Source organism: Helianthus annuus, chromosome 13, assembly GCF_002127325.2.
Source record: "Helianthus annuus cultivar XRQ/B chromosome 13, HanXRQr2.0-SUNRISE, whole genome shotgun sequence".
Lineage (NCBI taxonomy): Eukaryota > Viridiplantae > Streptophyta > Magnoliopsida > Asterales > Asteraceae > Helianthus > Helianthus annuus.
The window spans coordinates 41,874,518-41,888,130 of NC_035445.2; the positions used below are offsets into that span (position 1 = coordinate 41,874,518).

The 13,613-nt window shown below is 37.0% G+C and overlaps 3 protein-coding genes across 3 annotated transcripts; all 3 read right to left on the reverse strand.

Moving 5' to 3' along the window:
* Positions 1 to 425: 425 nt before the first annotated feature.
* On the reverse strand, positions 426 to 2,100 carry LOC110897743 (pentatricopeptide repeat-containing protein At1g61870, mitochondrial-like). Its single transcript, XM_022144475.2, has one exon. The coding sequence runs from the start codon at positions 1,959 to 1,961 to the stop codon at positions 753 to 755; it is 1,209 nt and encodes a 402-aa protein (XP_022000167.1). The 5' UTR covers positions 1,962 to 2,100; the 3' UTR covers positions 426 to 752.
* Positions 2,101 to 4,054: 1,954 nt separating this feature from the next.
* LOC110900747 (RING finger protein 44-like) lies at positions 4,055 to 4,603 on the reverse strand. Its single transcript, XM_022147613.1, has one exon. The coding sequence runs from the start codon at positions 4,601 to 4,603 to the stop codon at positions 4,055 to 4,057; it is 549 nt and encodes a 182-aa protein (XP_022003305.1).
* A 2,647-nt stretch (positions 4,604 to 7,250) lies between these two features.
* On the reverse strand, positions 7,251 to 8,009 carry LOC110897744 (pentatricopeptide repeat-containing protein At1g55890, mitochondrial). Its single transcript, XM_022144476.2, has one exon. It carries the CDS (start codon positions 8,007 to 8,009, stop codon positions 7,251 to 7,253), a length of 759 nt encoding a protein of 252 aa, XP_022000168.1.
* Positions 8,010 to 13,613: the final 5,604 nt, after the last annotated feature.

The following is a 13,613-nucleotide window of genomic DNA, read 5'->3' on the forward strand; positions in this document are numbered from 1 at the left end:
CTTGCAAAACACTAACATTTGTAGCAACTAGGAACTGATTGAGACTTAAAACACTAACAATTCACAATTAAGACTTAAACCACTAATAGCAGCAATAAGACGAAAGATGAATGGTAGAATTAAGAAGAAAGGTACTGATATCGGGAAAATCGGTAGTATATCGATCAAATACCGGTCCAATATCGCCGATAATATCAATACCGATATTCTGACCGATATTTTGCACTGATATCTCACCAGGGGACCGATAACCGATAAAGGCGATATTAACTGCTTAGATTCCAACATATTCACAAGCGATTAATCTACTGATCTTCAAAGCTGTCCTTAACTAACAATATATACATGTAACATGCTAAACTGCTCAAAACAAGAACCAGATAAATTTGACACAATATTATGAAAACCAATCACAATGCAAGAAGCAGGATCAAAGGAGTAAACTGATGTATAAACTCACTCAATTTCCCATCACATCTAGTTATTAATGCAAAAGCATTGCTGACATGGCGTTTACACTAACAGCCCAAGTTACAATCCATGAAAATGTCAGGGTAAGCAAAATCAAATATGACTAAAAAGGTATAAACCTAAATAACCAAAAGAACACCGTTGAATCGAATTTTAACCATCAGGCAAGAACATTGCATATAACAAGTAAACAACTTAAAAAAAAGCCATTACCTTACCTTCGGCTTTCGATCATACATTATGAAATCTGTTTTCTTCTTGAAAACAAACGACTCGCAAGTTTATATAGGAAGGCTAGCTTCAATCTTTCCCCACGATTCTAAAGCAGACCCTCTGAGCCGATTCTTAAAATTCCCGACAATCTCCTTCGCTTCATCGCCTTTCGAATCTTTGACCAACCCGTTAACCAGAAGCTTTGTAGCTTCAAACGGAGGAACCCATTTCTTCTCTATGATATCCTTGCATACTTTCAAACCACCGTCGAGTTCACCCTCTTCAACCATATGTTTCATTAACGTATAATAACTGAAAGATGTCGCCTTTACGTAACCATCACTCACCATTTTTTCAAGAACCTTTCGTGCAGATTCCAAATCTCCAACCTTACAAAACCCGAAAATAATAGCGTTATAACTAGACGAATCAGGCTCCACGCCTTTCGATATCATTTCATCCAACAACTTCCTAGCCCTAGCACATTCTTTATTCTTACAATACCTCAAAATTCTATGATTATAAGTGATCAAATTCGGCTCCAAACTGTTTTCAGAAATCCGTTTCACCACCATATCGAACGCGCTCTTTTTCCCAGTATCCAAATACCCTCCCAACAATATATTATACGAACTGATATCCGGTTTCACATCATCTTTACTTTCCATCTCAGTAACCAACTCCTGAGCCTGATCAACCCGACCCGCTTTAACATGAGCTTTCAATATCAAATTAAACGACTTAACACCCGGCGAAATACCCGTCTTTTTTACGAAAGTTTCATAAGTCTGATGAAACTTATCATCATAAATCTTGTTATCCAGCATCACAGAAAGCACCCCACAAAGCGATTTTTCAGTCAACGTGCAGGTTTTTCTCTGAAGCATTTCGTCGAACACCTTGAGTGCATTGTCCACCATCCCAGCTTGTGAGTATAACATGACAATTCTGAGCCAAAACCCTTCTGAAGCAAGTTGTGGGGCGGGTGAATCAGTGATTGATTTGGATAATATGCGGTCGATTAGGTCGAATCGTTTGGATCGAGTGAGTTTGTGGACTGAAAGAGTGAACAGGGGCTTGTAGCGTCTGAATGTGGGTATTGAAATGGATGATTCGAAGAGTTTAGCGATCTTTAAAGGGTCTTGTTCTGATTTGATGGCTGATTTCAATGCGTGAAATGATGGGTGAGATGTAGATGATGAGGAAAAGTTTCGTAGTGGGGTTTGTTGGGTGGTGGAGAGTCTGAACATTCTTGAAAGGTAAGCTGCCATTGCCATTTTCGAACCCTAAAGCTGCCGGTGTTGTGTGATTCAGAGGATTGAGAAGAAGATGTGTGATTGAGGGTTTTTGAAGGTTTAAAACCCTAATGCTGCTAGTGTTGTATTCATGAAAGACGATGGGTGTTAATTGAGTTAATTATTGTTTGCGTCGATGTGATTTGTCTATTTAGGGATCACAAAAATACCCGAGCCCGACCGGTATACCCGAGTCCGACGAGTATACCCGATACCCGACAGGTATACCTGATACTCGATGGGTAATGGGACGGGTATGAGATTAGTTTTAAAAAATTTCACGGGTATGGGTCAGGTATGGAATTAGGTGATACCCGACCCGATTACCCGAAACCACATACCTGTTTGCCCGAACTATATACCCGATCATATACCCGAATTTTTTAATTTATATTTTTATTTTCCATTAACCCTTGTCAATTAGTGATTTATTTTAGCATGTTCATAATATGAAAAAATAAATTTTCTTTTAGTATATGTATTTCATAATAGTATTTATATTTTGTATGTTGTGAAGTATATATATATTTTGTTTGTTGTGAAATATATACATATAAATGGTTACGAAAGTGAAACCACAGTGACTGAAATCGCAATTTTTAAACTAATGGACTGAAATAGTGATTTTTGACAAACCATAGGGACGGAAACAGTAGTTAACTCTTGTTAAAAAATCATTTGATATTAGGCAAGAATTCAGTTAGTATTGGTTAAGAAAATCTAAAACAAAAAGTTCGTGATATGTCAAAAAAAAAATCTATATGGGTGCGTATTTTACATCAATTATACAATGCAAAAAAAAAAAAGAGTTAAATGTCATTTTAATCCCTGTGGTTTGGGCCATTTTGACAGTTTAGTCCAAAGGTTTGAAACGTTGTCGTTTTTTTTTTTTTTTTTTGAGAAACGAGGAAAACCCGGGGCAAACTTTTATTAGAAAGAATAAAAAAAAAACAACAAAGAACTATACTAGACCCGGGATATAGGCCCAATATCCAGCTTATCTCAACATATCCTCATATTAACACAGCTCCCATCTAGAAGCCCTTTTAGCCCATTTATTCCACTTAGAGTAAGCCCAATTAAATCTGGCCACTCCAGCATATTTCCCAATATGTCCATCCACTGAATTCTGCTAGCCCAACCATACAGCCGCCCGGCCCAGTTACACAAATTACAATAAACAGCTCATAACCACTTTTGACCTCAACCAATCAGCCCACATGATGCTGCCCAACTTATAATAATTCACAACTAAAGACCCAATTACACATCTCTTGCAATCAACAATTACTACAAAGTCTAGATTCGGAAGCGACATCAGGATTATAACAGATCCCATAATCAACAGCCCACCAATTCTCCTCATAAAATTGAATTAATAAACTGCAAACATTAAAGATGCAGCATACTGCCATCTTTATACCCTTGAAACCATCCCAAATCCATTTCAACCCACCACGGCACCACTTGCTAAACACCAAATTTCGGCCAAACTGATTATTCTTGTTCAGATCATTCAAAGTCCATTTTTCATCATTGATATACCTTTTGTTCGAGTCGGGACAGAAACAAAAAAACCCGACCAAAACGAAACAAAGGTAAAACCAAAACCGACCAAAACGATACAATAAAACCGAAAAAACTTGAAACCGAACCAAAACAAAACCGAGACCGAACGAAACAAGAAAAGTGAAAAAGTCGAAACCGAACCGAAACGAAACCGAAAAAAAAAAAACTGAAAAGATCGAAACCGAAAAAAACTGATCAAAACAAAACAAAAAATCGAAACCGAACCGAAACCAAAAAATCCGTACTTATATCTGTTAACTATGTATAAGTTTCAGGAAAAGAAGCATCCAGAAACAAATTGTGAAGTTGTTTTAAAATTCTTGTAGCAACTATGGGTTAGTTTTATCGTTCTTTGTTATGTGTTTATCTTTCTAATCAAGTATCAACAAATTAGGAAACTGCTAATACAAACAGCTAAAAAGAATTAAAACTTTATCATATATCCAAATATCCAACTGTAACACAAATCTAAACCGTTACATCGCACAACACAATCAAATTAATAGTTATATTGTTAAAGCAGTAGACCTACACATGGGGCAAATATTTTTAGACAACAACCAACGCCTGATGCATTCTGCATGAAACCGATGCCCACATTCGAGTCTCCCCATCTTCTCCTTCTTTTCATAGTCACCCAAACATATACAACAAGCATCCACTTCACCCATCCTCCCTTGTGCCGTGTACACCTGCAGATGCTTGGAAATCTCTTCCTCTGATAAACCCCCCGAATCACTGGTACCTGCAGCGAGCACTCCTTGTAGCGCAGAAATCTCTTCCTCTATCTCTTGCATGATCAAAGTCTCGTCTAACGTCAAAGAATCATATGTGTTGAAGAACGATGTCTCCTCTGGTGGTGGATATGGTAGGTAGTTCTGATTCTGGAAATACGAATGCATAGGATGATTGACCCACATGGTGTTGAGAATGGCTACATCGTCAACATACTGCACCGGTATGGGCATCATGGTGTAATGAGCAGGAACAGCGTATGCGTAGTAGTAGTATTGGTGTTGAAGAATGAGGTGCTGGTGATAATAATACGGATCCATCTTTAACCGAAACAACAGAGTTTAACCGAAACCGAAAGAAATTGTAGAGTGATTAGTATGGATGATGCTGCTGCTGCTGCTGCTGCGTTTATGTATATATACAACAGATACGGTTACTTAAACTGCAAGTACGAAGACGATCTAAAATTGATTCCATTCTTAAATCAAATATCATGTTTTAATTGCACCGACTTATTATATCCCCTATCGATGATAATAGATATTTGGTTTTATTTATTAATCTAACTTCCCTTTTATCATTTGATTAATTTGGAGTCTATAAATAAAGAAAAAATAAACTATTTATACCTTTTAAGCTTAAAATATCTTTATAGATTTTTAAGAAACTTTTTTAACCTAAAGTATCTTTATTTAGTTAAAAAAAAAAAGTTATATTAAGGCCATCAGTATCTTTATTTAGTTAAAAAAAGTTATATTAAGGCATCCATAGTCATAAAGTCTCTTTGTGGGCGTTATGCGATACGTGTCGTGCCACGTTATAAGGGGCTTTATGAGGCGTTATGTCACTTAAGGCCGTAGTCATAAAACCCTACCCATCATTACCTAATTATTAATTTTCAATTTTTTTAATTAATTATAAAGACCCTTAACTGTTTCTGATTGGTCAAAGCTTGAAAAACAAACACATATAGCGCTGCTATATGCATGGCGCCACCCACCAAAAAAGCCCCATAACACCGCCCGTCATAATGTTCGGGGCGTTATGGGAGAAAAAAAAATCAAATATCACACCCCACTATATTATAAAGATCTAACTGCTTTAGTTTAACTAATTTAAAATTTTAATGTGGATGCTTAATTATTCCTGTAAGTTCCTTATGATTTAACATAAGATATCTACATAATTAATACCTCACAATAAATTTTCGTTTCTTTGTTTTTTAATGTCCAACATAAGAATCGTCGGGTACTTCGTACGTGGCACCCATTGGCCGAAAGGTAGCCCGCGGCAGCCCAACCTGCACGCACGGAGCCCCTAGCCCACCATGCCACCAGTTCCGAGGAAAACCCGACCCTGCACCCGCCCGAGTGCACGACAATGCAAAGCCGGTAAAACCCGGGTGGATCGGAAATCGAACTTGAGAACATACGGTTAGGAGTCTTTCCGTCATTTCCATAACCACTTGAGCCAAAGCCCAGGGTTAATAAATTTTCGTTTCACAATCTATTTTAAATATTTATAACGCCAGTTATTTACTATTTAATCATGTTTATTATTTTATTGTTGTTGCAACTATACCTTTTTTTAATTAATTCATTCTCAAAATTTTTATATACTACAAAGATTATCAGGAAAATAGTGCGAGACAGCTGCCTGTCACCTCTTATTGGCCGTGACTTTTTGTGTTTAATTGTCAAACTTTCAACTTTGCTAATATACGTGTTTTAGTCCCTCTATTTCGAAAACAGATTTTCTTTTATTGGTTAACTTTGTTTATATGTGTGTTTAGTCAGTGGCGTCTCTGAGAATTCAAGTACCCTGTTCGATGTCAAAAAAATATGCCTTTATATCTTAACGATAAACAAGGCATTTACGAAAATGACAAAATCATATTATTCGATAAACAATGTGTAACATCCGCCAAAAACGGATCTCCGATACCCATCCGTTTTGAAAACCGGATCCTAAACGAACTTTTTTTTATTTATATTTGATGTCGCGTATTTAGAAATTACTATAACTTGTTTTTTCGGGTTTAAAATATTAATTTTATGAATGAAACTTGTTAGTCCCGTTAATAATTACAAAAGAAATAACTAACCTAGTTATAAATTTTAGATTAAACTAATTTCCTAATTGAAGGGACTGATTTGGTAATTCTTTAGAACTTTTAAGTGTAGGGACCAGTTATGCAATTATTGGAAACTGTTAAATGAAACTCAATAAAAAAGAAGTGAACCAAGGGACTCGAACCCGGGTCTCACCGGGCCCAAAGAACAAACCAAAACATACGCGCCACTGCACCAAAGATCATTTTATGTATATTGTTTGATTCGATTTCTATTTATTAACATATATATATCAGTTTAAAAAAACATGTGCCCCTCGAAATCACGGGCCCTGTGCGGAAGTGTACTTAAAAGAAGCCGTTACCTTACCTTCGGCTTTCGATCATACATTATGAAATCGGTTTTCTTCTTGTAAACAAACGACTCGCAAGTTTATATAGGAAGGCTAGCTTCAATCTTTCCCCATGATTCTAAAGCAGACCCTCTGAGCCGATTCTTGAAATTCCCGACAATCTCATTCGCTTCATCGGCTTTCGAATCTGTGACCAACCCGTTGACCAACCCGTTGACCAGAAGCTTTGTAGCTTCAAACGGAGGAACCCATTTCTTCTCTATGATATCCTTGCATACTTTCAAACCACCGTCGAGTTCACCCTCTTCAACCATATGTTTCATTAACGTAAAATAACAGAAAGATGTCGCCTTGACGTAACCATCACTCACCATTTTTTCAAGAACCTTTCGTGCAGATTCCAAATCTCCAACCTTACAAAACCCGAAAATAATAGCGTTATAACTAGACGAATCAGGCTCCACACCTTTCAATATCATTTCATCCAACAACTTCCTAGCCCTAGCACATTCTTTATTCTTACAATACCTCAAAATTCTATGATTATAAGTAATCAAATTCGGCTCCAAAACCGTTTTCAGAAATCCGTTTCACCACCGTATCGAACGCGCTCTTTTTCCCACTATCCAAATACCCTCCCAACAATATATTATACGAACGTATATCCGGTTTCACATCACCTTTACTTTCCATCTCAGTAACCAACTCCTGAGCCTGATCAACCCGGCCCGCTTTAACATGAGCGTTCAATACCAGATTAAATGACTTAACACCCGGCGAAACACCCGTCTTTTTTACGAAAGTTTCATAAGTCTGATGAAACTTATCATCATATATCTTGTTATCCAGCATCACAGAAAGCACCCCACAAAGCGATTTTTCAGTCAACGTGCAGGTTTTTCTCTGAAGCATTTCGTCGAACACCTTGAGTGCATTGTCCACCATCCCAGCTTGTGAGTATAACATGACAATTCTGAGCCAAAACCCTTCTGAAGCGAGTTGTAGGGCGGGTGAATCAGTGATTGATTTGGATAATATGCGATCGATTAGGTCGAATCGTTTGGATCGAGTGAGTTTGTGGACTGAAAGAGTGAACAGGGGCTTGTAGTGTCTGAATGTGGGTATTGAAATGGGTGAATCGAAGAGTTTAGCGATCTTTAAAGGGTCTTGTTCTGATTTGATGGCTGATTTCAATGCGCGAAATGATTGGTGAGATGTAGATGATGAGGAAAAGTTTCGTAGTGGGGTTTGTTGAGTGGTGGAGAGTCTGAACATTCTTGAAAGGTAAGCTGCCATTGCCATATTCGAACCCTAACGCTCTGTTCCCGAGTTAACTTGACGAGGGATAAGAAAAGAAAGGAAAGGACGAGAAAGGAAAGGACGAGAAAGGAAAAAAAAAAAGATGTCTTTCCCACCATTTCCTCCCCAAATCGGAAGGTAAGAAAAACTAAAGAATTTAGCCTAGTTTTCCTTTCAGATCCTTTCTTTTCCTTCTTTAAATGAAACTCGGGAACACGACTTGTTTTATTTTCCTTTCTTTTCCTTCCTTAAATGAACCTCTGGAACATAAAATATTTTTACTTTCTTTTTGTTTCTTTTACTTTCCTTCCATTAGTAAACTCTGGAACACAGTGTAAAGCTGCCGGTGTTGTCTGATTCAGAGGATTGAGAAGAAGATGTGTGATTGAGGGTTTTTGAAGGTTTAAAACCCTAACGCTGCTAGTGTTGTATTCATGAAAGACGCATCATTTGAAAATTAATAATTAGGTAATGATGGGTAGGGTTTTATGACTACGGCCTTAAGTGACATAACGCCTCATAAAACCCCTTATAACGTGGCACGACACGTATCGCATAACGCCCACAAAGAGACTTTATGACTATGGATGCCTTAATATAACTTTTTTTAACTAAATAAAGATACTGATGGCCTTAATATAACTTTTTTTTTAACTAAATAAAGATACTTTAGGTTAAAAAAGTTTCTTAAAAATCTATAAAGATATTTTAAGCTTAAAAGGTATAAATAGTTTATTTTTTCTTTATTTATAGACTCCAAATTAATCAAATGATAAAAGGGAAGTTAGATTAATAAATAAAACCAAATATCTATTATCATCGATAGGGGATATAATAAGTCGGTGCAATTAAAACATGATATTTGATTTAAGAATGGAATCAATTTTAGATCGTCTTCGTACTTGCAGTTTAAGTAACCGTATCTGTTGTATATATACATAAACGCAGCAGCAGCATCATCCATACTAATCACTCTACAATTTCTTTCGGTTTCGGTTAAACTCTGTTGTTTCGGTTAAAGATGGATCCGTATTATTATCACCAGCACCTCATTCTTCAACACCAATACTACTACTACGCATACGCTGTTCCTGCTCATTACACCATGATGCCCATACCGGTGCAGTATGTTGACGATGTAGCCATTCTCAACACCATGTGGGTCAATCATCCTATGCATTCGTATTTCCAGAATCAGAACTACCTACCATATCCACCACCAGAGGAGACATCGTTCTTCAACACATATGATTCTTTGACGTTAGACGAGACTTTGATCATGCAAGAGATAGAGGAAGAGATTTCTGCGCTACAAGGAGTGCTCGCTGCAGGTACCAGTGATTCGGGGGGTTTATCAGAGGAAGAGATTTCCAAGCATCTGCAGGTGTACACGGCACAAGGGAGGATGGGTGAAGTGGATGCTTGTTGTATATGTTTGGGTGACTATGAAAAGAAGGAGAAGATGGGGAGACTCGAATGTGGGCATCGGTTTCATGCATAATGCATCAGGCGTTGGTTGTTGTCTAAAAATATTTGCCCCATGTGTAGGTCTACTGCTTTAACAATATAACTATTAATTTGATTGTGTTGTGCGATGTAACGGTTTAGATTTGCGTTACAGTTGGATATTTGGATATATGATAAAGTTTTAATTCTTTTTAGCTGTTTGTATTAGCAGTTTCCTAATTTGTTGATACTTGATTAGAAAGATAAACACATAACAAAGAACGCTAAAACTAACCCATAGTTGCTACAAGAATTTTAAAACAACTTCACAATTTGTTTCTGGATGCTTCTTTTCCTGAAACTTATACATAGTTAACAGATATAAGTACGGATTTTTTGGTTTCGGTTCGGTTTCGATTTTTTGTTTTGTTTTGATCAGTTTTTTTCGGTTTCGATCTTTTCAGTTTTTTTTTTTTTTGGTTTCGTTTCGGTTCGGTTTCGACTTTTTCACTTTTCTTGTTTCGTTCGGTCTCGGTTTTGTTTTGGTTCGGTTTCAACTTTTTTCGGTTTTATTGTATCGTTTTGGTCGGTTTTGGTTTTTACCTTTGTTTCGTTTTGGTCGGGTTTTTTTTTGTTTCTGTCCCGACTCGAACAAAAGGTATATTAATGATGAAGTGTAGGGTTCGTACGGAAAGTGTGTTTTTCCTAGAAAGTCTAGGAAGTGATCTGGTCCATCCGATTGGTGTGTTTAAGGGTTGAGATTAAATCAATGGCAATCTTGTAATATTTGAGTTTAATTAATTGATTGTTTTAAATGAGTAGGGGCAATTTTGTCAATGGCCGTGTTTTAAATCAATTAGATAACCGCCAGTTCCTAAATTCAAGCGATTTTCCCTCTCTCTCTCCAAACCCATATTGGAAACCCCAATCTCTACCAAAAATAACTACAATCATGGAAGAAGATAACTTTAGAAACGATGGAGAGCACCAGATCAAATTAAAACACTTCTCCATCTCCACCATCTCCGAGTTCATCATCACCAATTCAAATATTGTTCTTATCATCTCCGTTTTCTTGACGATGTGTTTTAACAGCAAGCAAATTAATACAATTGTGTTTTAGCAGCAAGCAGATTCATACAGTTGTGGTTTAGCATCCAGATTCATACATATGTGTTTTAACAACAAGCAGATTCATACAGTTGTGTTTAGCATTCAGATTCATACAGATGTGTTTTAACAGCAAACAGATTCATACAGATGTGTTTTAACAGCAAGCAAATTCATACAGATGTGTTTTAACAGCAAGTAGATTCATACAGATGTGTTTTAACATCCAGATTCATACAGATGTGTTTTAACAGCAAGCAGATTCATACAGTTGTGTTTTAACAGCAAGCAGATTCATACAGATGTGTTTTAACATCCAGATTCATACAGATGTGTTTTAACAGCAAGCAGATTCATACAGATGTGTTTTAACAGCAAGCAGATTCATACAGATGTGTTTTAACATCCAGATTCATACAGATGTGTTATAACAGCAAGCAGATTCATACAGCTGTGTTTTAGCATTCAGATACATACAGTTGTGTTTTAACAGCAAGCAGATTCATACACTTGTGTTTTAGCATTCAGATTCATACAGTTGTGTTTTAACAACAATCAGATTCATACCCTGTGTTTTACCATCTTTATATTGTGGGATCTATAAAAAAAGTTGACTTTAGCCCTGTAAACTGTTAAAACACAGCACCAAGAACATGCTGATAAATTCTAGTAATCTTCTGAACAATGGAATATGCGATGTAATGTGACATAGGATTTTAGTTAATGAACACATCGACTTCCAGATTTGAATTCGAAAATAATAAAAATTCCGAAAATCATGGAATTTTAGTTAATGAAGATACATTCCAAAAATAAAATTAAAATGTGAAATTACATGATAGCCCTTCTACTTAAAATCCCTCAATGACACATGTCCAATTCTTATTCCTTCCTAGACTTTCTAGGAAAAATAGACTTTCCACCCAACTCCTACTCTAATGATGAAATCATGTTTATAGAAATGGCAAAAAAAACTAGCCCGTTTCGGCCCTAAATCCATTCCGAACCGGACCCGATTTGACTCGGACCCGTTCCCACCCGACCCAAAAGAACCCTTTTCTAATTTGACCCATCTCGCCCTTAATCTGTTATGACCCGTCCAGAACCGTTTGCCAGTCCTAAATTTAAGAACATGTAGATTTGCACAGAAACTCTTCATAATAACATATTCTACATCGTATCTTGATGCTCATTGGAATAGTTCTGACTTCTATTTAGTCTTCTCAAGGTCAAAGTAAAACTAAAAATATATTAAAAACAATTGCATTTAGTAGATTTAAAATCACATTTTTTTTTACATTTTGCAATTAAACATCATTCTTAAACCATAGGAAAAAAATAAAAAAATTCTTCCTTCACTCCTTACGATTAGGGTAGTTTGTATGTTAAGACTCATTTGTATAATTGATGTAAAATACGCATCCATATAGATTTTTTTTGAGCTAAATGTCATTTTAGTCCCCGTGGTGTGGGTCATTTTGGCAGTTTAGTCCAAAGGTTTGAAGCGTTGTCATTTTAGTCCAAATAATTTTAACCGTTGCCATTTTAGTTCACTGGGTTAACTTCATCTCTTTATTCCGTTAACTAGAAGGACATTTCGGTCATTTTATATGTAATTCTGTTAACTAGAAGGGCAATTTGACCATATAAAATAAAAAAAGGGAAGGCGTTAACCCAGTGGACTAAAATGGCAACGCTTGAATGGAAACTCGTTATATTCTATTTCTTTCTAGAGCTTTTTCTTGTTTTTATGTTGTGTCTGACCCTTTTGGGTCATGGATATTGCAGGGGAGGTTTGGCTGGGTTGGAGGATAAATGATGGGGTTGGGTCGTTGTATATAAAGGGGTACTGCACTGAAAACTGGGTGGAAGATCTGGGGTTGAATGGCCTAGCATACAAAGGGAAAGTGCTAAATTGGTCTGCTTTGATAAAATGGTGGATATGGTATGACAGGTGTTTTATGAGGGGGCTGGGGTATTATGGGAATAAATTTTGTGCGAAATTGCCAGCTCAGTTGGTGTGCAGAAACAGTAAGATGGCTGCATATCAAAATTTTTGGTCTGACCAAAGAGGAGGATTAGTTGGTGGCTTAAAACTAGAAGTTGGATGGATTATTGGAGGTTTAAGTTGGGTCGAAAATGGGAGTACGATACTAAAATAGTGTGCAGATTATTGGGTATGCTTGTAGTGTGTATGAGTGTTTATGAAAAAGAGCTTCTGTTGGTGCTGGTTGTACTCTGCAGGTGGTTTATGGCTGGCTATTCAGATGGTGTTGGATGGCTGGTAAGTGTTGGTGTTATTGGTGGGGCAGAACATTAATAGAAATTATAAAGTTGTGGAGGCAAGGGTATTTTTGGAATATTGTTAAGGTGTTGATTAGAAGGGCTTTGTGTCTAAATATATGGTTCACTGTTATTATGCAATCTCGGTAGGACAAGACATTAAGTTGAGATGGCAAACCTACTTCCATAATCTTTTCAACCTCGGTAGGACATACCAACATGATAGCAGCAATCCCAGGATTCAAAGGCAACAACAGAATAATTGTTACTGCAGGAGGATCACACATGACGAGGTGAGGATGGCACTTAGGAAGATGGGCAGAGGCAAGGCAGTGGGTTTGGATAACATACCGATTGAGGTGTGGAAGTGTCTGGGGGAAGAAGGAGTCCGATGGTTAACACTTTTGTTCAATTGTATTTTCAAGACTGGAAAAATGCCAGATCAGTGGAGGAGTAGCGTCGTGGTGCCTTTATACAAGAATAAAGGAGACGCTCAATGTTGTGGGAACTACAGAGGAATCAAACTGCTAAGTCACACTATGAAGCTCTGGGAGAGGGTATCGAAACTAGAATTAGAAGAGAAACTCAGGTTTCAGTAAACCAATTTGGATTCATAAAAGGGAGGTCAACTACAGAAGCGATACATATTCTAAGGAGGCTGATGGAAAAATATAGAGCGAAGAAGCAAGATTTACATATGGTGTTTATCGACCTGGAAAAGGCATATGACACTGTCCCACGCCAACTGATTTGGGATAGTTTGGAGGG

Bases quoted from the DNA above. Each gene is read 5' to 3' on its own strand.
- LOC110900747 (XM_022147613.1), bottom strand. From the start codon at position 4,603: ATGGATCCGTATTATTATCACCAGCACCTCATTCTTCAACACCAATAC.
- LOC110897744 (XM_022144476.2), bottom strand. From the start codon at position 8,009: ATGGCAATGGCAGCTTACCTTTCAAGAATGTTCAGACTCTCCACCACT.
- LOC110897743 (XM_022144475.2), bottom strand. From the start codon at position 1,961: ATGGCAATGGCAGCTTACCTTTCAAGAATGTTCAGACTCTCCACCACC.